A 27,341-nucleotide genomic window follows, 5' to 3' on the forward strand; every position below is an offset into this window, starting at 1 on the left:
CAGCCTCTGGTGGGCACAGGAATGTAACAATCCAGAACAGGCTCATCCTGGTCTATGGGAGCACTTATGTCCTCCCATGTACCCTTACCTCCTCACTGCCATCGGGGCCATGTGGACGACCACCAGATGGCTCCAGCCGGCCCCAGATGGCTCTCTCTCTAAAAGGGGTGCTCGAGAACATAAAAACGCTGCTGTATACTTTTATTGCAGCCCCTTCTCATTTTCCTCCATCTGCCTTCCATATGTTTATACGATGCTATTAGGCTCTTGCTCACATAGGCCTTTTATAATGAGGGTTGCCAGCCTGACCAAAATAAAGAACGCGAATTCACCTCTGTTGGTAACAAGGGGCCTCAATTCCTTTAAATATGTGATTCATTTAGTATTCAAGCTAGAACAAACTAATCACCTCTTTTCTTCAAGTTGCCCATGGAATTTATTTTATTTTTACATATATGATATTTCTTTTCATTGTAGCAACAAAAAGCCACATGGTGGCTTTTCTGTTGTATTTTCTCCAAGTGCTGGAATGTGATGTTTTGAAGAACCGCATGGGACTTCACTTAGGCCTCCCTATTGCATACACATCAATCTCTAAGTTTGACTTTTCATTTTCATAAAGTTCTCTGTTAATCACAGGAAAAGTTGCTACCATGCTTTCTTTCAAGTATCACTACAAAAATCTGAAGTATCATGCGTCCTCTGAAAACTCTGAGGAAATGAGTAGGAACGACGAGAGGCTGACCCCCAGAGGCCTCTTCCTGCTTTACCGAGGGCAAACCACTGAGCTCTGGTCCTCTTTGCTTTGCTGAGCATGGGGCTAGAGTGACACATCTGATCCCAGGCGTGGTGTAACAGTCACTAGACACCATGCACAACACCGTTTCCAGCAGCAGGCAACTCCGGGCATACTTAGTAAAGTAATCTGGGAGATTTCTCATTCCCAGTGTGGACAGTGGGAACGTGTTATGGGCACCTAGGCCATCTTTCTCAAAAAACCACTGACAATTAGAAAGAAAAAAGAAATCAAGTTAGGCCTAATACTGGCGTTAATAATTTTTACACCCACTCACATGACCTAGACACAGAGTCTGACATTACAGACCAGAACTGTGGTGCTGTTAAGAAGAAGCAAGCATTCAAACCCCTGAAACATCTATCCACATTGAAAGGTCTCCTCTTTGCGGCAGATTATTTGCCTGTAATCTAGTCCAAACCACCTGTGTAGAGCAGTCTGGTAATCAGTACGTGGAAAATTATTCCCGGTTCCATGATGATTATATCTGATGAAGCAGAACATGGGAACAGTGCTCAAATGCACAAAATATTAACCAATAGACATACAAAAACAACCCAGCAAATGCCATGAGAATGTTTTTCTTTTAGCCTGTGTATAAATGACAGCTACTGGTTTCCACCACCCCAAACATAAAGTATCTATTTGATTTTTGAGATCAAAGTATAACATTACTGTAGGATACGGGATTGGGTCATTTTCCTTTTCTTTTTTTTAACCCATTTACATATTTCACACAACTTTGTTTCTCTTCACGTCCTTCATAATGCTTTTTAGAATCAGACATCAATTAGCTTCAGACAAAAAACTACTGGGACCCAAGGAAACTTGCTCCCACCTACACAGTCATTTCACAATCTTTCCAACGAGGGGAAAAACCTAAGGTGTTACTCTGCAGGAATTCAACCTACAAACACAGGTGCTCTGATAACAGCAAACAGTGCCTTTTAGTCAGGAGATCAAGTTACAGAATCCAGGCTACAGCCAGAGGCCTATTCATTGCAATAATTGTTCCACGCTGGAACAAATTACGAATTCTGGTGAAGAGAAGTAAGTACTCACCCTTTGGTGATAAAGGAAGCATGGTTAGGTTGTTTTGTACATGCAATGATACTGTTTCCCAAAGTGCAAGGGTGACAAAGCTAAATGGGTATTTTGCTCCCAGATTAGACAGAAAGGACAAGAAGTCTGATCACTAAGACTTCAGTGAGTTACGGTTTCTAGTCTGCAAAGCTATAAGTAGGATATTCTGCACAGCAAGACTTGCTCTGAGCAGTTTGTAAACCACCTGGAAAAAGGCAGAAGTTGCTGCTAAGCTTCCAGTTGCTGAGTAGTTGCATTAATTGTTGGCATTTCCGCAGGGAGGCTACTCCCCTCAGCTCAGTGCTTCCCACAGGCCAGGTGAATGCTCGTCCCTTGTATTTCTTCCCAATGAACACTGGCTATTAAAATGCTAGCCTCTTGCCAACTGCCTTTAGGTGAGATTTCGTAAAAATTGCCAAAGACACAAGAACATCTGCCTTCCCATCGTTTTCTTTGTACAGCGACTTCCCAGGCAGCTGCTTGGATCTACATGTGTCCATTTACTGGATTGAAACAAAACAGCACGAGGCCAAGGGGGTAGGCGCACAAAGCAGATGCTGTTTCTGCCCATGCTGGTTTCGGCTACAGCGGGAGTCTTGCCCCTGCTGACAAGGGCAGGCGCAGCTGTGGGTCTGGAAGCTGGAGACACCCCCCGTCCCCCCGTGCCTTACCTGTTTCTTTGTCCTGGACTTCTTCCAGGTGCAAGTCATTCAAAAGGTGCTCCAAAATCTTCTCGGGGGTCCCGGACACGACCACGTATCTGTCAGAGAGCAGAGAGTCCACCGAGTCATCTTCGGTGGAAGACTGCGAGCGGCTGCTCCATTCATCGTCCTCATCCTCCTCATCAATGTACTTGAAATAAGGCACATCGAAGGTAGGCAAGGGCAGCTCTCGGTCGGAGAGCGTTGCGGACTCCTTCCTCTCTAGCTGAGGGTCAAAGACCCTCAGCCGGGAGCTGCCCATTGTGAACGGCCACTAACAAAGGCATCCCCTAAGAGCTAAAAGATCTTGCCATCTCTGTCCTTTCGCCGGGAACTGAGTCCATCTGGCTGCCAAGAGCTCTGCAGGCAGCTAGGACGCGCGAGAGGCGAGAGGCGGGGAGAAGAGGGGGAGGGAGGGACGGGAGGCAGCGGGAGCGAGTGAGATGGAGCGAGAGAAGGGGAGGCAGGCAGGGCCGAGAAAAGAGGAGCGCGAGCCTCCGTGCGAACTCACCTCCAATCACTGTCGGCGGTGCCGGCCGGGGGGGCCGGCCCACAGCACTGCACCCTCTTCAGCACCAGGACGTTGTGCTCTTGCTCCTTCACCTGAACCGTCCTCACCTCATCATCCTGCTTTCGGTGGACGGAGGGGAGGGCCGTGATGGAGGGGACGAAAAGGGGAGAGGAAATTAAACAAACCTGCAAACAAAAACAAAAACAAACAAACCCCAACCCCCAAGCAGGGGCTAAACTGAAGCTGCGTTTTCTCAAGTTGCTTTCCACCAGGATTTCTTTAAAGATCCTGAAAAAAATGAGGAGTCCGGGCAAGAATCTCCCCCTAATGGTCGAGTGTCCCGGCTCAAATTCTACAGACACAGACAAATGTTAGGGAGACATAAGTACTGTAAAGGAAATGGGAGAATATAAATAAAGTGGGGCTAGGATTCAGAGAGCTCGCTTTTAAAACTACCTGAATGATCTGAAGTAAGAAATCAGAAGTTCAAAGTTTCAAAAGACACAACATACTAATTGCATATGTATTCTCTTTTATCTTATCAATGCTTAAAACTGCAAAGTCATAAACGACTTAAACACTAAAACAATGAGCAAGCTATATTAAGTAGTTAGGGTAGACACATACTCATTTACCTCACAGCCCTACTTTAAAAGGTGGGCAAAAAATTACCCATTCTATCACTCGGTTCATTTTTTCCCCCCAGATGTAAGATGGCCTTCAAATTTATCCTGTGCTAGTTTTGCTGGAATACAAGCAAAAATGGATCTCTAGTTAGAATCTCATCTAGGCTGAAATTCGCATGTCACGGGTGAGTGCACTGACTTTCTTCACCTCAGTCCCTTTTAAAAAGGAGAGAAGGCTGAACAATCATTCATTTCTGCACACACAGCTTCCACAGCCCAGAGCCACCGTGGCCCGCTGACTAGGCTCTGTCGGAGTCCGGCTCAATGCTGACCCAGCAGTGTGGAGGCTGGCCCTGAGTGATGAACACTTCCAGAGTATATATATAGTGTGAAATTCTCCCAGTGTGTGACACCCGGGAAGGGTGAGGTAGCCCAGGAAAAAAGAACTGTAAAATCCACGTAAGAAAAGCTAGCTTCTGTATTTCTGAGGATTTGAGCAAAAGATGAAAGCAAGAAAAGTTGATAGTCGGTAGGCTTCACCTGAAAAATGATATCACTTCTTTCAAAAGGGAAACATGCCCTAGAGTTCCTAGCATGTTTCTGCCACTGGCAGAAAATCCAACCTATAATTAGGAGCAAGCATTAAAGAAAAAAAAAAAAAGAATATTTTTCTCCCCAATGGGTAAAATGTACTATGTCCACTGTACCTTATTAATCAGTTCTATAGATCTACCAGGGATGGCAATGCATTTTATTCACCCTTCCTAAGAATACAAAGGCACTAATCTTGCCATAATTGTCAGCCAAATCGGTGATAAAATTATGATTGCAACTGCTGATGTCCTGATTCCCAAGAAAATGTAGAGACAAAAATAAAAATTATTGGTAACTCTAAACAGCAATATAATTTTATGATAATTTAAAAAATCTTTTAGTGGCAAATAATTTTACTATGTAAAATGGGTGTATTACATTTCAGCAAGGTCAGAAGCTCAGTTACTGTGGCAATTAATGTTGGATATTCATTGTTCAACTCCCTGAGGACGGCAGCGTGACTCCTGTAACATGAATACCAATGTGTAATTGCTATCTTTCATTTCTCCAAAGAGGTTCTGTTGTTATCCATGTAGTTGAAGTGAAATAAGGTGGCTGGAGAGAGGGGCATATAGTGACCCCCCCCCCCCAAAAAAAAGGCAAAATGTGGGTTTGGGATACTGAGACACAGAAACAAATAATTCACTCAACAGTGGATTTGAAAGGACAAAAATCTTTCCCTGGTTTTCCTCTCATCATAAGCCAATATTCATTTTCTATGAGCCTGCTGTCATTGTGAAGTACATTTTACATTCTACATGCACGTGATATATGGCATTATTAACTGCCAAGGGCCACGCACATACATATGGATGGGAAGGGCTTCGCTAACGTCTGTGTAACTAATATGTATTACAGGGCTATGCAGAGAGCAGCCACACTCTGCTGGGCAGGGAAACAGCTGAATCATATTGATGTACTATCAATAGCATCTTATGTCATAGTGATAGTTTCCATTTTGAAAACCTGTTAAAAAATAAAGAAAAGAGAAAGCAGAAAAATCAATGTATAAAGGGAGATGTAAGTTATCTAAAATTGCCATGAAAACATAATAATCCTAGGTATCCTATCTGACTTTCAAAAAGGAAGGGAATATGAATGCCTCATGACCCATGCATGCTTACCTAATTGCTCTTCCTGAAAAAGAGCAGAAGTACCATGGTTGAGGTTCTGAGTAGGAAACTTTGTTCTGGTGCTTGCTTGAAGAATAAAAGTATTTAGAGGTCTAATGATGGAAAATTGTTCAATCACAAATAGTTCATGAAGGGCAAGTAAAGCATTAAAATGCTTAATTTATAGTCATTCACTCAACAAACAGTGATGGTGTCTTATGGGTATGGCACTGTGCTGGATACAGAGGAACAAGCAGAGATGAGTAAGACAAGTCCCTTGCCCCTAACTAACAAGTTAATAGGCTCCCTAACAACGTAACTATAACTTGGCAAGCACCCTAAGATGAGGTCAAATGCGAGAGACAATGCAAAGGTAGAACGCATGGGATTTGATAGTCAAGACAGCTGTAAGTGACAGAGAATAGGAATGCCATGAAATGGGACAAAAACTATACAGAGACTCTGGTTCTGGTGAGACTAATGAATCTAGTTTCAGACAAGTGATGTTTTAGTACCAATAATATATCATGCTATAGATACTTAGCAGGCAGTTAGAAATAATGAACTAGGCTTCCAACAGAGGTCAAGGGCAGAGACAAATTTGTGAATTATTCAAGTTCTGGGAGTGGTTGAGATTGTTAAGAGGGAATAGGAGAGAAAGGGAACTATAAAGATGGGAATAGGGGAAGGAAAAAACCCACAGAAAGCTGGGGAATAGGAAGAGGGTCAGAGTCTTGAGATGATGAAGAAGTAAAACCAAGATGAGCCAGGAGAATCTGGAGAGCATGGTCTCAAGAGATTCAAGGAAAACGCTGGTCAGATGCCGTACAGTTTACAAAGACTACGTCTAAGAAAAATCGATGACGAGATCACTTTGGTCCGGGAGTGAGAAGAGAAGGGCTAAGGTGCAACTGAATGAGGAGGGAGTCCAAAGAGAAGCTCACTTCCTGGAACTGCATTGTGAAAGGAAAGGGCCACACTACAGAGGCTGTGGGGCTGGGGAAGGCAGATGCTGAGAAGAGGGGACAAGATCAGGAACACAGTGGAGGGGGCAGGCTAAGAAAGGATGAATATTTCTTTCCCTCAGAGAGGTTCAAGGGAAGGAGGATGGGTGGAGACTTAGAAAAAAAATAAAGTATGGAAAATAAGGAAGCCACAGTAGAGCATATGAGGTGGCTTCTATCTTCTTAGTAGAGGGGGAATTGAGAATACCTTCTGGAAGGAGAGGGTTCAGGGTGAAGTTGGTGGACACATGGCTTCCAGGGATATAAGAGGGGATAAACAAGTTATGAAAAAGAGCATTGCTAGGCAGCTTTGTGGACTGCTGAGGGTAGAAACACATGTTGATGGTTATATGCCTTTCTGCTGAAGGGCTCACAAATCTTAGAGGGGAACAGTGAATGATGGGGCCCACCCAGAGGAAGGGGCTGGCAAAGGAAACAACAGGAGGTGACAAGGGCAGGGCTTCTGGGTGGTTATCAGCATACCATGAACGCAGCTCATCACCACATAGTTTCTGCCTGGCTAGGGAGAGCAGTGAGCCAAGAAAGGCATTGATAAACTGGGAAAACACGGAACGGCTGAGGCTAAGTCCCCACAGGAGCTAAGGGAGCAGGCAGGGGGTGGACGAGGAAGCAGGTGGAAGCTTTGATCAAGGAGGCAAATACGTGAAGTGGAGCAGTTCAGAGTGGTGAAGACTGAGAAAGACAAGAGCAGCCCCGATATTCAGGAGCTGGCCTGGCACTCACAGCTAGGCTGGGGCTTCTCCTGTGAGCATCAGTGACTGTGCGGAAAATTGACATCAGACAAGGCCAATCTGTGACTGTGATGGAACAAGATAAACACATGGCCACACAGTAATCACACCTGAACACAGACAAAGCACGCACATTGGCCAAGCCAGAAAATACCCAAAAGCCCAGATAATGAGCAACTGCTGCTTCTTTCCCAATTACCACTTCGGTTTGGCTCTAGTCTGTCTTCCCTGTAGGTAAGACTCAAGATATCCAGTTGGAGTTACCCCATTTCCTGACAGCAAAGCCCTGCTTCTGTAAACCCACCCCCAAATCACTGGACACAAACCCAAGTCCTATCGGTCCTTTCTCCTAGCACCCTCTCATTCTGATCTGCCCCATGGCTCCCCATAGTGTGAGGTCTCCCCCTCAGCAAGAGGCAACAAACCCAGCTCGTCCAACTACAGGTGTGTCCCTGGTGGCCTCTGGCTAGAGGACACTGACAAGAGTTAGAGGATGCTGCCTGGCCATAGGTATGGAGTGGTGTGGAGATGGTGGTCACTGGAGGCAAGGATTAAAAAAACAAAACAAAACAGCATTTCCTTGTCTGGGTGATGAAAGAGTCATACAAAGGAATGTTCCTGAAAGTGACTGCAGGGAACAGGGCTCAACGTATGGTAAAGTAGGAGATAGATAATAAAGCTACTGAGATAAGTAGAAGAACATCTGGAGGGAAGGAAAGATGACCTGAGCAGGTAGCACAGGCCTCAGGAGAGAAGGGGCTTCTGCAGGTGTGACAATGACATGGGAGGTGACGAGGGGCACAGGGTGTATTCCCAGAAGGCACCACACTCCCTCATGCCTTTACTTGTGGTGTTCAGCCCTGCTTTGTACATGTTCAGTGAAAATTCCCATCTCTTCCCAAAACACACATGAGCCTCCAGATCTGCAGAAACCAGTTCTTTCCCTGCTCTCCTGAAGGGATGGTGGGAAGAATGAGAAACTCCAACAACTGGGCCAGATGGAGTCTTCACAGCTTTGCCTATGGGATGTGATTTGGGATAAATGCAGAGGTGGGGAAGGAGGGGAAATGCAAAAGCGAACAGGTGTCCTCAGCTAAAATGGTGCGTGCGCGTGTGTGTGTGTAATAAATGCCAACAGGGAAGGCTGATGGATCACAGAATTATAGGACCACTGAACAGAACCCATCAGGATCATGAAAACAAAGGAGGGTTTTCAAGTTGTCCCTGCTCCTCATCTTTGTTCCATTCTTTGGGCAGGTAGCTCTGATTTATTTCCTCTTTCTGGCTATATTGCTATCTTGCCTGTCAATTCTGAATGAGTTATAGAACCAGTGCCTTTGACTTACTTCAGTGATCATGATCAGCTTTTTTTACTTCTAAATCAACCTTTTTTTCTCTCATTTATTCACATGAAAGACATTTATTTTTAGGATGAAAATACCTAGTAAATAATAAAACTATTGATTTTTTAAAAATAAGGTTAAGAATTGATGCTCGTAGTTTAGCAGGTCTTAACTTGCATTATCCTGAACCAAGTTTCTGACTGTATTTATATTTTCACTTACCACCAGCACTAGCAAGAAAAAGTGATTACTAAGGGATTTCTCAGGCCTGCTGGAATTGTCACAACTACTTGCTTGATTTTTCCATTATCACAGATAATGGAAAATATTCCTCTCTCAAATACTCACATAAAGCATCCATTGATATTCTCTACGGCATCGTGTCTCTGCTGCTTTATGAGCATGAACTCTTACAAGAGCGCTTCACTGGGGGTTCATGGATGGGATTTAGGGACTCAGAGAACCCTCTGAAAGTATCTAAAATTTTTATGTGTAAGCACATTTTCTAGGCAGAGTCCAGAGTCCTCAGTCTCACTCAAGTCTACGAACACCAAGAAGTGCAAACCATTCCATACGATGGAACTTTTACTTATCATCTCCTCTAAGAAAACTTCTTTGCAAGTCCTGCCCCTAACAGCCTCCAACCAGACAAGATGCCCAAAGAACCCGGTCATGATGCCCATCATAGTGACCTCTATTCATTTGTTCTCCGTCTTCTCCATTAAATGATGACATCTTGAGGGCAGGGACTGTGACTTCTATTTCTCTTTCTAACACACAGCTCAGGGTACATGATATTCACTTGATAAAGGTTTACTGTACTTACAAATTAATGAACAAGCAAGAGAGGGAGTGAATTGCCTCTAAAAGGCAGAATGCCATGTTGCAAGGCTCAAAGGTTATTCTCACTGCGAGGCTTCCCTCACCCTTCACTTAGTCACTTGCCTATTACAATGCTCATCATAAGAGCTAATTGTGTTTTGAACTTGCATGTTATAATTATTTATTCCATCTACCAAACCAAGGTCCCATATAACTAATATATAAGAAGCCATGTGACTAACACAACACTAGGAAGGCATTCACTAAATGGTATTGTCCCTCAGTCTAGGGCATATAAAAAGGGGGTGACATGAACAGATTGAACTGTGGGCTAAATTGTGAACTGGGCAAGATGTGTATTTTGTACCCTCTACTCTCCCTCTCCTGCTCAGCCCCAACTGGGATTTTCAGCAACCTCACATGGCCTCGTGCTCCATCATCAAACCCGTCTGAAGTAGGCAGCACCAGAGAACCCTTCAAATGGAGAACACAAAGAATCACCTAGCTTGATGCCGTGTTGTTCACAAGTTGCACAAGTTGCAAAGCTGTTTTCCCTCAAGTTTATGAAAACAGTACCTGAAGATGCTAACTTACTTATGAGAAAGCATTTGCTATAGACTGAATGTGCCCCCCTCCAGAAATTCCTAGGTTGAAACCTGATCCCTAGTGTGATGGTGTCTGGAGGTGGGACCTTTGGGAGGTGATTAGGTCATAAAGGTGGAGCCCTCATGAATGGGACTGGTGCCCTTATGGAAGAGCCCCCAGAAAGTTCCCTCACCTCTCCTACCTCGTGAGGACACAGTAAAATGATGGTGGTCTATGAACCAGAAAGCAATCTCTCATCAGACGCTGGATCTGCCAGCGCCTTGATCTTGGACGTCTAGCCTCCACAACTGTGACAAATAAATCATTGTCATTTATAAGCCACTCATTCTGTGGTGTTCTGTGAAGGCAGCCCGAATGGACTAAGACCTGGAGCCAATAGCTTGTTATGATTCCTTTCATCTCATGACCTTCTTGGTCTAACCTTTTTTTGTTCCACAAAGTTCACTTCAAGAATTGCTGCCTCCAGGGGCGCCTGGGTGGCTCAGTCTTTGAGCGTCTGCCTTCGGCTCGGGTCATGATTCCCAGGGTCCTGGGATCGAGCCCCATATCGGGAAGCCTGCTTCTCCCTCTCCCACTCCCCTTGCTTGTGTTCCCTCTCTCGCTGTGTCTCTCTCTGTCAAATAAATAAAATCTTTAAAAAAAAAAAAAAAAAAAGAATTGCTGCCTCCAGGAACACCCCTCCCTTTGCCTCCAGTCTGATTTGGCTGGCCCTTCTCTGTGACCCCACGGTACCACATGACTCCTTGTGACTCAGCACTTGGAGAAGCACAAAGCAAAAGCTCTACTGGGGGCAGGTACCAAATCTTCAACTTTGAATTCCCAATGAGGTCTTAATACTTCACAGATACTCAAAGAACACTGCATGAATAAATAAACCAAAAGATGAAAGGATAAAAGCATATTTTAGAGTGGAGGCTTAGAGAACAACACCTGAAATCTCGAAGAATCCATTTCAAGTTGTGAAGTCTGATGGTGCTGCTATAGAGGACATTTTGCTGAGAGGTGCTCTTCCTAAGGGAGGGTCATCAAATTACTCTGGTGGTGGATGACACTGGCTTGTGCAGTTCTGCATCTTGACCATCAATTTGGGTGAGGCACTCAGATCAGGTAAACTGAAAAGAAGAGCTGGCATGCTCATCCAACTGGACAAGGATAAATATAGGCAACGGGTTACAGATTGGATCAAAATGACCTGTTCTAGTTCAGGGTCTTGGCCTGAGGGTGGTTAATGTGAAAATCACTGCAAGGTAGCTCCAAGACTTGGCCCCTATCTAAGAGAATACATTATCGATATTTTGTGAAGTATAAAAATCATACAATTATTAATGACTGGACCAATGGAAGCTAGTATCATGGGAACGGAGGTAACCACAACTCAAGAAATAAGGAAAGAGCACTGCCATATGCAACAAACAGATCCACTAGGAAGGGTGATAAGGAGGGACCAAGCCAAGACCCACGCAGATAAATGTACGACAACAAGCATTTATTGAGGGTTTACCATACATCAGGCAAAGCTAAGAGCTGCACATCCATTATCTTATCATTAACAACAATTCTATCAGGTAAATACTATTAAAACCCCATTTGATAAAGTAACTTAGCCAAGAAAGATCACAGGGCGAGGGTGTGGTAAAGCTGAACCCAGACAGTCTCAACAAGAGAGCTCTTAACCAGAACCACAGATGTTGCCCTAAAGATGGTCAATAATGTACATTCTAGACTTGGTTTACCCTGGTCCTGCTAGCCAAAGCAGGCCAATCTGCTTGGGGGTCAGATAACAGGCGTGTCTAAGTCATGGTGAGGCTCAAAACTACTAGGGCAGCCAGTTTTCAGTTCTAGATGGCCCATGTGATTTGGAAAAGCCATCAAGGGACTAAAAAGAGAAGAGGGTTGAAAAGGGCTGAGCATAGTATCAAGACCACAACTAAACCAGCTCAGGCAAGGGCAGAGCTCAAGAACCAGCAAAGGAAAAATGAAGTGCTAGCCGGAATAGAGTTAAACATGGCAGGGATCAGAAGAGTGAGACTCTGGGCACCTGTGCCCACACAACATGGGTACACAGAGACATGCAGGTTAAGGCTGGTGGACTTCCAGTGCATTAGCTGCCTTGGGCAGATACTGAATTACACACTCTAAAATGTGCATTTTACCTCAGAAAATAAAAAATAGAAAGAATAAAAAGAAAAACGCAAACCAAACCAAAACTGGGCTGTGATAAGCCTGTGGGCACAGAAGTTTGCTGACTGGGGTACACGGGGCCCTACACCAAGGAGTCACAAGGGGTTCTGAGAAACATGCCCTGTGAGGTACAGTTCATGCAGCTGAAATGTCTAAGAAAGAAAAGCTTGGGCGAATGAAGCCCTGGTAGGTAATTTCCATTCTCTGAGCTACCCTACCCTTCCTGTGGGAGAAAGAGCCACGGGATTACTCATGATGTTCTAGAAAGGTGACCTACCATTAAAGGGTGGCTAGATAAAAGAGGCTGATTGTGTTTCAATTTAAGGAAGTATTAACAACAGAAGTGGGATGAGCTCTCCCTTGAGCTGGGGCAGAGCCTGTCAATAATATTATGGAAGAAGGGAAGATGGTTCTTCAGGGAGAGTAGGGGCCAGGCAAGATGACCCTGGTATCTTTTCCAGCATTACGATTCTACAAAAATTCAGCTGTTTTGACTTCACTTTTCTCACAGAAGCCCAAAATATAGGCTCTCCTAAATAGGAGAGATGCATGTGATTTAGCAGTATCTCCTCTCATCTTGTACTACGGAAATTCACATAGAGCTTAGAAAACCAAACCACCAATGCCCACATCTATTCTTGTACCGTAAATGTGGGTACAGCAAAATTAAAATACCTATCTGAAAAAAAAATCTCCCCAGCCAAAAACAATTTTATCTGAAAACAACCTTCATAGATTTGCTGACAATGTATCTCATGATTCTTTTTTCTCTTGGAAAAAAAGTAAACAGAATAACAACAACAACAAAAAAAGGTCAAAAGAATATTGCTGGCAAGACAGAGCTGATTAACAGAATACACTAAGAGAAAGATTAAGTAAGCAGATGTGTGTCAAGATGAGTGGTGGCTTGGATTTACAGGACCAGAGTGCTGACCTGACAATTACATCTTGGCAGAAGCTAATCTAGGCAGAAAGAGTATTTAAATAATGATAATTCGTTCCTTTTTTCAATCCCACACATATTAAGATTAATAACTCAATCGAAAGCCTAAATGGAACTAATAGGATTCATCATCCCCAAACTCACAAAATCTAGGTACAGTCTGACTTCCACAGGTATAAAAGCTAACACAAAGTTGTTCATGAATGTGACTAAACTCCCACAGGAAACCGGTAAACATGTCTGGATGGAAAGCTCTGGATGCTAGAGAAGAACCATATTTATTAAATTTCATTGCCTCTAGCAATTATTATGCTATAAAACAAGCTGTCAAGAATCCTAATATTAGGGCAAGCCTAGGACTTTGATCCGCCAATTTCAGCAAGTAAACCTACTGAATAAGAGCAGAAGAAATGGGAAGAGACTGAAATATCTTGAAATATAAAGTCAATATCTTCTTATCCCAAGTATATTGCAATATGCTGTATTAGCCTGATTGACTATTCTGGGGGAAAAAAAAAAGAGAAAGGCACACTCAGCTAGAGTTCTGGAAGTATTTAATGAAGGGACTACTTACAGAAGTGCCGGTAGCTTGGAGGAAATTAACCAAAAAATGGTGACATAACCAGCCTTGAGGGAGATTTTATCCACCCTGGGGCTTGAAGGGCAAGAGGACAAGAGTGAGTGCTAGATCCCAGTGGGAGCTGGAGAGGTAAGTGAGGAGCTCCCAGGGAGGATCTGCCCTCACAGAGGGGTGTGGTCCTGCTCAGAACTGCAGGAAGGAGTAGGACAGAGGTGAGAACCACAAACACCTGACCTTCCTCTTCTCCTACACTCTTGATGTCTAGCTTCCCCTGGCCAGGTCCCCTTTGGAGGTGGCAGGCAAGAAAGCGCGGATGATACAGTCCTCAGGAGTCAGGACTCACCCGGCTAGCAGCACAGAGCGGAGAAGCGGAAATGGAGGAAAGGATGTAGATGCAGATGATGCAGCACAACGGCTTTTCTGTTCCCAGGGAAGCTGGGGTCAACTCACCATTAATGGAGATGCCCCCACACGTGTCATGGAGTCCAGCATCTTGTTTCAGGAAAGCAACTCAAAGATCTAGCCTCTTTCGAGTAGGGCATGTCAGTAATACCCAACTGACTTAATCTAATTCCTGCATGCTTCTGTGTCTTAACAGTCTTCCTATATCAGTTTACTGCAATTCAGGTCCCACAACATGCATCATACCCGATACTCCCCATGTGACCCTTCAGAGTTGTTAAATCATATACATGTCATTTTTACCATAAAACCTTAGTTTTTTTTTATTACGTTATGTTAATCACCTTACATTACATCACTAGTTTTTGATGTAGTGTTCCATGATTCATTGTTTGCATATAACACCCAGTGCTCCATTCAGTACGTGCCCTTTTTTTTTTTTTACATATTCTCTTTTTTTTATTGTTATGTTAATCCCCATACAGTACGTGCCCTCTTTAATTCCCATCACCAGGCTAACCCATCCCCCCACCCCTCTCCCCTCTAGAACCCTCAGTTTGTTTTTCAGAGTCCACAGTCTCTCATGGACCTCACCTTTCAGAGGTACAGGTCTGTGATTCAACAGTCTTACACAATTCACAGCGCTCACCATAGCACATACCCTCCCCAGTGTCTATCACCCAGCCCACCCCATCCCTCCCAACCCCACCACTCCAGCAACCCTCAGTTTGTTTCCTGAGATGAAGAATTCCTCATATCAGTGAGGTCATATGATACGTGTCTTTCTCTGCTTGACTTATTTCGCTCAGCATAACACCCTCCAGTTCCATCCACGTCGTTGCAAATGGCAAGATTTCATTCCTTTTGATGGTTGCATAATATTCCAAAAAGCTTAGATTTTGCTAAATATTTCCCAGAAAGTCCTCCTCTAGTTTCAGTATGAAAGTTTGTGGTTGAAGAGCAGATTTGGGGGTGAGGATGAAGGGGAGAATAGAGAGGAGAAGGGGCAGGACAATTCTACTCTGATATTAGCTACATGAGAACAGGGGTTTACTCTGTTTCATTCTCTGTGCTGTTGTCACGGTCCAGAACAACAGTGCCTATTAAATGAATGAATAGCATGGTGGATTATGGATGCATGCACTGATATTATACATCAGAATGGCCCAAGATCAAGGACAGAGAGATTGGGAGAGGTAAGGAGTCTGAGGTTCAGCTACAGAGGGACTCAGTCCAGAGAGCAGGTTAGGGCAGAAAGGAGAAATTCAAGCTACAAGTTTGCAGGACCAAAGAACAAGACCTAGGCCACCTGTAGCTAGGAACCAGTTGCTCCAAAGTCAGATGGAGGCAAAGAGTCTGATGAACGGACTCAGCTCCCCCATCACAGGAATGACGCTTGATTCTGACTCCGAGATTTCTTGAGGCACTCTCATCCAGGGAGAGCCCTGTCCTCACAGAGAATCTGGGTTCACAGCTGCAGAGGTGGCCTCAAACTATCCTGAGTGGACAGAAGTTACAGGGTTTGCCTTATCTAGAGTAAAATCCTACAACCATTTAATGGCTGTGTTCCAGGAGAAGAAATGTACTCCCCAAATCCCAAACTGTCATTTGAAATATGAGGATATTATACCTCTCAGAAGGTTTTTAGGCACTAAAAAAGACTGTGTTTGCAAAAGGCCTAGCGTAGTCCCACCCAACTACCCTTTTATCACAAGTGACTAGGTAAAATAATTTAACGATCAACACACCTTCCTAACCTCCCTTCCACCAGACCCCATGCCAGAGGTATGGTCCATTTCTATTTCATTGGTAATTATCAATTCTTAGCACAAAACTTAAACTCAGATGATGACAGCCCTTCAAAGAACCTATGACCTGAATCCAATTAAACTGACAGTCATCAGGGTGAAGACAGATCTGCCTGGGTTCAAATCTTAGACTTGCCACTTACTAGCTGGGAGGTCTTAACAAGGTTGTCCAATCTCTCTCAGCATCAGTTTTCCTGCCTGTGAAATGGGATAATATCTACCTTATTGACCCAATTATGAGTGCTAGACATAGAGAAAGCCCTCAATAAATGGATGCATAAAAACATACAAACTGTATTGTACCTGTATGCCATCCATCTGTATGCCAGGCCATTTTGGTATATTAACACCAAAATGTTACAAATTGAATTTGTATCAGGGCCTTGCTACAATTTTGTTCATGTGTATGTGTGTTTAAACATTATCCATATTTAAAGAAACACAAATAATGTCCTCAAACTTTTTCAGTTGCATTGAAAACTACTCCCATGGTGCTGTAAGCACCACAGAGAGCCAGAGGCCATCACAGCAAGTTAATTACAGAGCTCACTGAACCTGGAGGAAAGAAGGCTGCAAGCCTTCTGCTAGAGAACTGGGATCAGGATCAAGAAAATGGATCACTCTCGTGGGAATGCAGGGTTGTTTCTCTCTGGCGCCCACCTCACCTCTCAACCCAAAGTCTCACTTGCCAAGAAACCATACACTTCTAGAAGCGAAAATCTAAGAGAAGGGAGAGAATGAATTTCAGTTGTCTCTGACTCTTACATTTTTTAAAATAAAATTTCAAGAGTTAGTTAATGTGAGGAGTAGTCAGCAGTGTTTAGCATTAGCAAATGTAAAGCATAAACAGGATAAAACACCAGCAGCAATAAACAAGGTGTGAGGTCACCATGGTCAGTGGGGTGAGGGCACCGAACACGATGGCTTCTGTTGATTTTCTGTCCCAGATACGATGGTCATTTCATTCTGCTAAGACTCACGAGTTACATACGCTCGCCCTAGTTAGTGGGCCCGAGGAAATATACAAAGGATCAGCTGGGAATCACCAAGACTCACCTCTAGGCTTCTCTGGAATTGAGAAGTCTAGGTCAAAGGCAATTGAGGGCATTGCCTTGTACATACATGATCTGATAGAGGTCTATTTGAAGGTAATTCAGAAGATAGGAGGATGCTTCAAGTTCTAAATTAGATCTGTGAGCATTTCCTAACACGTGGAAGAAGAAAGGGAAAAAATTCAACGACTGGGGTCACTGGAGAAAAATTGTCAATATTCTAAAAATATGAATTCCATCAATCCATGGCATCCATGCAGACTGAAACGTTTGTGACATACCTCAAAAAGCTGAGATGACTTTAGTGCTGAGAACAGCACTTATTTCTACCTCTCAGTATTGGGGGTTTTTTTTGAAACAAAACTGTATGTTTTTAGTAACATATAATGTATTATTTGTTTCAGGGGTACAGGTCTGTGATTCATCAGTCTTACACAATTCACAGCACTCACCATAGCACATACCCTCCCCAATGTCCATCACCCAGCCACCCCATCCCTCCCACCCCCCTCCACTCCAGCAACCCTCAGTTTGTTTCCTGAGATTAAGAGTCTCTTGTGGTTTGACTCCCTCTCTGGTTTCATCTTGTTTCATTGTTCCCTCCCTTCCTCTCTGATCCTCTGTCTTGTTTCTCAAATTCCTCATATCAGTGAGATCATATGATACTTGTCTTTCTCTGATTGACTTATTTTGCTTAGCATAATACCCTCTAGTTACATCCACATCATTGCAAATGGCAAGATTTCATTTTATTGATGGCTGCATAATATTCCATTGTATATATATATATACCACATCTTCTTTATCCATTCACCTGTCGATGGACATCTAGGCTCTTCCATAGTTTGGCTATTGTGGACATTGCTGCTATAAACATTGGGGTGCATGTACCCCTTCGGATCCCTACATTTGTATCTTTGGGGTAAATAGTAGTGCAATTGCTGGATCGTAGGGTAGTTCTATTTTCAACTTTTTGAGGAACCTCCATACTGTTTTCCAGAGTGGCTGCACCAGCTTGCATTCCCACCAACAGTGTAGGAGGGTTCCCCTTTCTCCGCATCCCCGCCAACATCTGTCGTTTCCTGACTTGTTAATTTTAGCCATTCTGACCGGTGTGAAGTCGTATCTCATTGAGGTTTTGATTTGGATTTCCCTGATTCCGAGTGATGTTGAACACTTTTTCATGTGTCTGTTGGCCATTTGGATGTCTTCTTTGCAGAAATGTCTGTTCATGTCTTCTGCCATTTCTTGACTGGATTATTTCTTCTTTGGGTGTTGAGTTTGATTAAGTTCTTTATAGATTTTGGATACTAGCCCTCTATCTGATTTGTCATTTGCAAATATCTTCTCCCATTCTGTCAGTTGTCTTTTGGTTTTGTTGACTGTTTCCTTTGCTGTGCAAAAGCAAATGGTCCAGTTTCATTGCTCTGCATGTGGCTGTCCCATTTTCCCAACACCATTTGCTGAAGAGACTGTCTTTTTTCCATTAGACATTCTTTACTGCTTTGTTGAAGATTAGTTGACCGTAGAGTTGAGGGTCCATTTCTGGGCTCTCTATTCTGTTCCATTGATCTGTGTGTCTGTTTTTGTGCCAGTACCATACTGTCTTGATGATGACAGCTTTGTAATAGAGCTGGAAGTCCGGAAATGTGATGCCACCAGCTTTGCTTTTCCTTTTCAACATTCCTCTGGCTATGCCGGGTCTTTTCTGGTTCCATACAAATTTTAGGATTATTTGTTCCATTTCTTTGAAAAAAGTTGATGGTGATTTTGATAGGGATTGCATTAAATGTGTAGATTGCTCTAGGTAACACAGACATTTTCACAATGTTTGTTCTTCCAATCTGTGAGCATGGAACGTTTTTACATTTCTTTGTGTCTTCCTCAATTTCTTTCATGAGTATTCTATAGTTTTCTGGGTACAGATTCTTTGCCTCTTTGGTTAGATTTATTCCTAGGTATCTTATGGTTTTGGGTGCAGTTGTAAATGGGATCGATTCCTTAATTTCTCTTTCTTCTGTCTTGTTGTTGATGTATAGAAATGCAACTAATTTCTGTGCATTGATTTTATATCCTGCCACTTTATTGAATTCCTATATGAGTTCTAGCAGTTTTAGGGTGGAGTCTTTTGGGTTTTCCACATAAGGTATCATGTCATCTGCAAAGAGTGAGAGTTTGACTTCTTCTTTGCCGGTTCGGAAGCCTTTTATTTCTTTTTGTTGTCTGATTGGTGAGGTTAGGACTTCTAATACTATGTTGAATAGCAGTGGTGATAGTGGACATCCCTGTCGTGTTCCTGTCACTATTGCTTTATCTTGAAGGCCGTCAAAATACAATACATAGGTTACCTGAGATTTAAAAAAATACCTGAAATCTTGCTTCCTAGGAGATTTTACAAAAATGACAAATATAAATGTTAATAGAGATACCTTCTAGTTTCCAAGTATTCTCAAATCATTTCAAGTGTGTGTGTGTATGTATGTGTATGCGTGTGTGTGACATACTTGCAGAGTTATTCTACAGGGAAAATATCCTGACACTCTCCCCAAGCAGCCCAGAGATGGGATGATAACCTATGCTAAATTATGACTCAGACTAAGTTTCCACATTCTGTCTGCAGATATACTTGTCACTTGGGGTTTGAATAATTCACAGTAGCAGTTTTATAGAAGCCTTTAAAATCTGAGTAACAAGAGGATAGTATGGATTTTTAGAGCAGCACTTGATAGCTAGCCCTGTTTCCTATCGCTGTGTCTTCTCCTTCCAAATTCCTCTTGTAGGAAATTCACATGTTTGAAAATACTTCTTTTTTTTTTTTTAAAGATTTTATTTATTTATTTGACAGAGAGAGAGATAGAGAGAGCAGGAACACAAGCAGGGGGAGGAGAGGGAGAAGCAGGCTTCCCGGTGAGCAGGGAGCCCGATGCGGGGCCCGATCCCAGGACCCTGGGATCATGACCTGAGCCAAAGGCAGATGCTTAATGACTGAGCCACCCAGGCGCTCCTGAAAATACTTCTTGATTAAATTAAAACCTAATTTATAAACTGAAGTTACTTGAAAAAGCTAGCTCTTGACTCTGAATAGACCCAGCAGAAGTATTCTTCAAATTTAAAAAGTAGTGAAAAAAAAAAAAAGTAGTGAATACTTGAAATTCGCTAAGAGTAGATCTTAAATGTTCTCACCACACACACACCCATGTAACTATGTGAGGTATGGATATGTTAATTAGCTTCATTGTGATAGTCACTTTACAATGTATACATATATCAAATCATCCCATTGTATACTTTAAATATATATGGTTTCTACTTGTCAATTATACCTTAGTAAAGCTATAAAACATTTTTTAATAAAAAATTTAAAAAAAGTATAAAATAATATGCTTGGAAAACGGAAAGGCTTCAAGTCAAGGAACTCTGTAGCTCTTTCCAAATCTCTTTTGTGTGTATGTAAATGTGTGTTTACAGATGTGTGCACGCCCATGCATGCATTTGTAACTTCAGGGAGGGCAAAGAAGTAATAAGAGGCAGCCTGAACATTTATGCAAGTTAGGGAATGAAAAATTCCTAGTTAGCGTAGCAACTGCTAGATCAAATGGCATGGGGGCAAGGAGATACAAGCAATGTAAGTAAATACTCTTGTTTTTTCACGTTTTGTACATTCCTTGGTGTTTTTAGAGAGGTACACGTTTGGTCTCTGCCGTAACCATCTCAGAAACCTCATTTCACAGTTTGAAAGCAGACTGGGAGAAAGGTGGGATTGTGTCACTCCTGGTTCACTGTAGACCCATAGAAGGTTGGTATTAAAATACATCAAAGGAATTTAAAATGCAATGAAATATTGCTAACTCTTTGAGAGGCAAACAAACAAAATTAGAAGGTAAAAAAAAGAGAGACTTGGTTAAAATAAGACAAAAATAAAAATCGTTGCACAGTATTGGTCTTTCTCCTTTTTTTTCTGGGGTGGGGCTGGGGGTGTGGGAAGGGAAGATGAACTGAAAAGAAATGGAAGTACTTCAGGGATAATACAAAAACATTTTCTATTTTTCTGAGTATCAACTTGCACTTGGGGTACCAAAGAGGATTGAAATCATCATAAACAAACCTGCCTAGGTAAGATCCTTACTCCATCAACTGTGACTCATTGAAGATTGAAAGCTCGTGTCTATTCTTTACCAAGTATGAATTCTCCCAAAGGCTTGTCTACATACACTTACAAACTGGCTGTTGTTGATGAACCTCTTTGTCTTTTCTGCTTGTCATTTCCAGGTGAATTCCCTGTAGTACAAAACCTTTCATTTAAAGCTGAAAATTTCCAAAGAACTGGAAGGCTGGAGCTGATACAACTTCGGATTTGCACCGATTTGGTTTGGGTGCGTGAACTGGGGAAACATTTCAAATCATGCACAATTGCCTTCTCTACTGGATTCAGGTCCACAAATATTGATTGAAAGCCTAGTGCTAGACACTGGGGATAAAAGTCCAAACAAAAATGGGGATTACCCTCAAAGAATAAATTCTTTACAGGAGAGATATAAATCTGCATTTTTTTAAATTTTATTTTATTATGTTATGTTAATCGCCATACATTACATCATTAGTTTTTGATGTCGTGTTCCATGATTCATTGTTTGCGTATAACACCCAGTGCTCCATTCAATACGTGCCCTCTTTAATACCCATCACCAGGCTGACCCATCCCCCCACCCCCTCCCCTCTAGAACACTCAGTTTGTTTCTCAAAGTCCATATTTTTTTAAGGAGTGGTTTGGAGCGAGGCTGTGGATAGTGGTTCATTAATGAACTTAGCCGGTATAAATAACTAGGCCACTTTCTTGTTACTTCTAGGAGTTCAAGGCAGTAATATCCAACATTTTTTTAGTTTGTCATTATTTGGGAATTGCATTTCTCAATCCTCCTCAGGACATTCTGAATTCAGAAAAACAATTCCAAATATTTAATGACTTGACATGAAATGATACCCTGAGAACAGAGATACTTCTAGCTGGATATGCTAGATCAGCCATCTGTCCCATATCAACGCTATTTCACGAAGAGTAAATTTTTAGAAGTTCTATCCACGTGAGTATTTTTAGAACATAAAAGAACAGAATGATTCTTGGCATTGATAGGCACGTTCAATCAGAGTAAAAAAAGCTACTGAAAGCTTCCTGGGTAATCGATTGTTATCTGCTATAAAATGGCAACAATTTCCCAAAAAGTGTTCAACACTCAAAAGTATGGATGTTGCTGAATTGGGGAGGGGGGTGGTGCTAGAAGAATTTCAGAGCTAGAAGAAATCTTAGATCTCTAATCTCCTAACCTTATAGATGAGAAAAGTCAAGCTCAGAGGGGTAATGTGATTCACTAAATTTGTACTCAATATATTTAATTTGGAGGAAATTTGTTAACAGAATTTCAATTCCTCCAGAATACAATGGATTTTTTAAAAATGTCGGTAACAAAATAGTAAATTAATTGAAGAAAAATTTTATATGTGATAGGTAATCAAGAAATTTCACTTTTACATTATAAAAATAAATCCCAGCTATGTTAAAGACTTGAGTGAAAAGTTCAACTCTAAAAGAAATAGAGAAAATAAAATTGAATATCTGGCCACAGAATGGGGAAGGACTTTTTTATTTTAAGGGTATTTTTAAAAATTAAAAAATGTAGAGTGCCTGGGTGGCTTAGTTGTCAAGCATCTGCCTTCAGCTCAGGTCATGATCCCAGTGTCCTGGGATCGAGCCTCGCATCAGGCTCCCTGCTTGGCGGAGAGCTTGCTTCTCCCTCTCCCACTCCCCCTGCTTGTGTTCCCTCTCTCACTGTCTCTCTCTCTGTCAAATAAATAAGTAAAATCTTTTTTTTTTAAGATTTTTTTTATTTATTTATTTGAGACAGAGAGAATGAGAGAGAGAGAGCACATGAGAGGGGGGAGGGTCAGAGGCAGAAGCAGGCTCCCCGCCGAGCAGGGAGCCCGATGCGGGACTCGATCCAGGGACTCCAGGATCATGACCTGAGCCGAAGGTAGTCGCCCAACCAACTGAGCCACCCAGGCGCCCAATAAGTAAAATCTTAAAAAAAAAAAAAAGAGATCCCGGTTCAGCAGAGAGTCTGCTTCTACCCACCCCCTCTTTCTGTGCCCCTCCCCCGTTCACATGCTCTCTCACGAACTCTCTATATAAAAATAAATAAATCTTAAAAAAAAAATTAAAAATGTGAAGCAACAGTTTTGCGTATATATATATATATATATACACACACACACACACATACATACATACATACATATATGTAAAGAAATAAGAAACAAATGGGGGAAAACTACATGCAACAAACAGGATTTATACCCTTAATAATATAAAGAGCTTATTCAGATCAATGAGGAAAATTACAATGGAAAAATGGGCAAAGGAGGTGAATGGGTTATTTACAGAAGAAAGATAATGGATTGATAGAAATTGCAAATATCCAACCTCACAAGAAATATAAATTTGAACAAGATAATACTTCCCCCTATCAACCTAAAAAAAAATAATTAATTTTTCCCCCTGAGAATCATAATGCTCAATGAAGGTAAGGGTGAGAGCATTACAAAGCAAGTACTTTCATGTATTGCTGATGTAAGTGAAAACTGGCACAAGCTTTATGGAAAGTAACTGAGCAAAAACATAAAAGAGATTAAAACAGTTCAAACCTATAAGTAGAAATTACTCAGCTAGGAATTTATCCTTAAGAAATATAAAATTAGGTAAAAATTTTTCTAGACATATGCATGTCAGATCATTTGTAACAGCAAAATCTTGTAAATGTATTTTTGCCCAAATGGAAGGGTGATTAAGCAAAGTATGCCATGAAAACATAAGGAAAGACTCATAATGTATATACTGATATGGGTAAGGGAGGGGGAATCATGGTTAGTTTTCACCAAATTTTTCTTCCTTGTAGCTTTCTATTATTACTAAGTTCTCTGCAAAAAGCATGTATTACTTCTACAAGTAGAAGAATAATTTTAAACAACAAAAAAAATCTTTCACAGAAATGTGCTATAAATTCTAGCAAGTTGCCTGATCTCTTGTTCTTGACTGTTAAACATTTATAAACCTCTTCAAGAAGTTTGCTTTCAAAGTGCTCAACATCTCTTGGCATCAGGGAAATCCAAATCAAAACCTCAATGAGATACCACCTCACACCAGTCAGAATGGCTAAAAGTAACAAGTCAGGAAATGACAGATGTTGGCGGGGATGCGGAGAAAGGGGAACCCTCCTACACTGTTGGTGGGAATGCAAGCTGGTGCAGCCACTCTGGAAAACAGTATGGAGGTTCCTCAAAAAGTTGAAAATAGAGCTACCCTACGACCCAGCAATTGTACTACTGGGTATTTACCCCAAAGATACAAATGTAGGGATCCGAAGGGGTATGTGCACCCCGATGTTTATAGCAGCAATGTCCACAATAGCCAAACTATGGAAAGAGTCAAGATGTCCATCGACAGATGAATGGATAAAGAAGATGTGGTATACACACACACACACACACACACACACACACACACACACACAATGGAATATTATGCAGCCATCAAAAGGAATGAAATCTTGCCATTTGCAACGACGTGGATGTAACTGGAGGGTATTATACTGAACGAAATAAGTCAATCAGAGAAAGACATGTATCATATGACCTCACTGATATGATGAATTCTTACTCTCAGGAAACAAACTGAGGGTTGCTGGAGTGGTGGGGGGTGGGAGGGACGGGGGCTGGGTGACAGACATTGGGGAGGGTACATGCTATGGTGAGCGCTGTGAATTGTGTAAGACTGTTGAATCACAGACCTGTATCTCTGAAACAAATAATGCAATATAGGTTAAGGGAAAAAAAAAGAAGAAGAAGATAGCAGGAGGGGAAAAATGAAGCGGGGGGAATCGGAGGGGTAGACGAACCATGAGAGACGATGGACTCTGAAAAACAAACAGGGTTCTAGAGGGGAGGGGGGTGGGAGGATGGGTTAGCCTGCTGATGGGTATTGAGGAGGGCACATTCTGCATGGAGCACTGGGTGTTACGCACAAACAATGAATCATGGAACACTACATCTAAAACTAATGATGTAATGTATGGGGATTAACATAACATAAAAAAAAAAGAAGTTTGTTTTCAGAAACAAAATCAATCAGTAAAACAGGTCCAGAGCTACATACAATATACTATTTAAAAAATATATATTTTGTAGTTGGGGCACCTGGGTGGCTCAGTCAGTTAAGCGTCCGACTCTTGATCAGGTCATGATCTCAGGGTCCTGGGATGGAGCCCTGTGGTGGGTTCCCCACTCAGCTGGGAGTCACAGCTTGTCTCCCTCTCCCTCTGCCCGCTCCCGTGCTCTCGCACTCGCACTCTCTCTCTCTCATAAATAAATCTTTAAAAAAATTTTTTGTAGCTAAGAAGTGGGAGGAAGGGAAAATGGTAAATGCCAACAATATGTAAGCTTCTTTAGATTTGAGATTTATTATCTTTTGCCTTTTATGATTTATGTCCTTTCCCAGTCATAACCCAGGAAGTAAAAAAGATGATGCTTAATTTAGCAAATGTCTCAAAGGAATGTGAGACAACAATTCTCTGGAAACAAATACCTTATTCAACGTACGCCCCTTTCTTTCTTCCCCGTGCAGAGTGCTTTTCACTCTCCCGTCTTTGTTTTCTCCCTCACTAACTAGAGGGTGCCTTTGGGCCTCAAATCAGATCTTGCGCATTCCTGTTCTATTTTGTGTGGTGCCTGGTTCATAGGTGCTCCACAAACGCTTTCCTCAATGAAGGAAGGCAAGACTAAGTTAATCTTAGCCAGGTATTTAAAAAATTTGCTCTATATTTGAAAAGGACAAAGTTCTAATGAGCTTAAAAATTTGGCCCTCAGCGAAGTTAATTTTACGTGTAATGGCTGTAAGCTTTAGCAGTAAGCTAAAGAGCTATCTGGCTGCTACCCATCCTCACCTGGTAGGATTCTTTCTAATCATCTCTATGAGCTCAAGCATGGGAATCCGAAATAAGCTGCTAATGGACAAACTAAATGTCTGATGAGGGATGCTGGCTTCTGTCTGATGATCTCAGGGCAGTTAGGTAAGTTACCGAATTCGCCAGTGTTGATGGGTCACCACATTCAACCAAGGAATGCATATTCAATTCACTCTGGGTCTTCCATAAGCCTGGGCTACCTAACTCTTGTTTTTAGGGACCCCCAGACTGATATGCCTGCAGCCTGCTCCCCTCTGTCACTCAGAAGGAAGAGAAGTTATTCCTGGCTTTTCTACTCTGGACTGAAGTAGTCTCAAAACTTAGGTTTGGGCCAAAAGGGACCAACAGAAATCTCTTTCACTACATTCTTTCCCAAAGATTCTGAAGTCGCCAGATGTGGTACATAAGAGCAGAGGTTGGGGCAAAGATGCAGCAGTGACAAGCCATAGCAGGGGGGGGCACAGGGGAATAAGCAGCTGCAGGTGTTGAGTATACCTAGGGCCCTCTGATCTTCAGTAACAAGGATCTTTCCAGGGTGTGGTGAGCTTTTCTCAGGTCTATGCACATCTCTTCCCTATGGCCAAGATTATGAGTAATACTGAAGGACAGGAGTTTGAGATTTACTGAGTTGGGACGGAAATGGAATCTACTTAAAATTGAGATAAGTCAGACTTGATTACCAAATTATAATGCAAATGGCATTTAATAGTTCAACGAGTCATGAAAGGTTTCTGTCCACAAGCATCTGGCATTAAAGTGTATGCCTCAGAAGACAATCAGAATAAAATTGGCTCTCTGTTTCGTTCCAAGGTTTCCTCTCTTGGATTTTAAGTCTGTATTCTGCCTCATCCAAGCTCAAATCCTTCCCTTTACCACCTTGATGGCTTATCCCTTAACTTCAAACCTGTAGGTATAAATCAGCGCCAGCTTGGGCCCATGTGTGTTACCGTGTCTGTCATTCTGTTTTCTGTAGCTCTACTCACTCACATCTTTTAACACTCAGGTCATACAAGTTACTAGAGGAAACAGTATTATCTCCATGGCTTCAATTACCCTCTTGGTTCCCATATTTTTGGAGTTGTATCTGAGTATTGTTTTAATACTGAGTTTAATTTTTGGATCTCTGACTCCCTATGGGTATTTAATGAGAAGCACTGGATGATCCCATTTATTTTTTGCTGACAAAATTTTTTGTGCCTTTCAGGAGTTGCTGTGTTAATTTTCTGATAGGGTAACTGCGAATAAGCAGGGGAGAAACAGTTAATCAGAAATATTTTATGGGGGCAAGGGTCATTTCAATCAGTCTAGCCTCACTTTAGGTCCCCACAAAATCCATCTTCAGGAACACATATAAAAACACAAAGAGTGAATCGCAACTTTCTCTAACAAACCTGAAAGATCTCCAGCTATTATT

At 42.1% G+C, this 27,341-nt stretch overlaps 1 protein-coding gene across 1 annotated transcript in view; it reads right to left on the reverse strand.

Annotated features, from left to right (window-relative positions):
- Window positions 1–27,341, reverse strand: part of RAPGEF5 (Rap guanine nucleotide exchange factor 5) — a 225,725-nt gene that overhangs the window by 60,939 nt on the left and 137,445 nt on the right. The window contains exons 13-14 of the mRNA XM_044920237.1: window positions 3,092–3,210; window positions 2,551–2,639 (exon numbers count right to left, since the gene is read on the reverse strand). Coding sequence (XP_044776172.1) covers window positions 2,551–2,639; window positions 3,092–3,210 — 208 coding nt within the window. The remainder of the gene's footprint in view (window positions 1–2,550; window positions 2,640–3,091; window positions 3,211–27,341) is intronic.

Source organism: Neomonachus schauinslandi, chromosome 12, assembly GCF_002201575.2.
Source record: "Neomonachus schauinslandi chromosome 12, ASM220157v2, whole genome shotgun sequence".
NCBI classification, from domain to species: domain Eukaryota; kingdom Metazoa; phylum Chordata; class Mammalia; order Carnivora; family Phocidae; genus Neomonachus; species Neomonachus schauinslandi.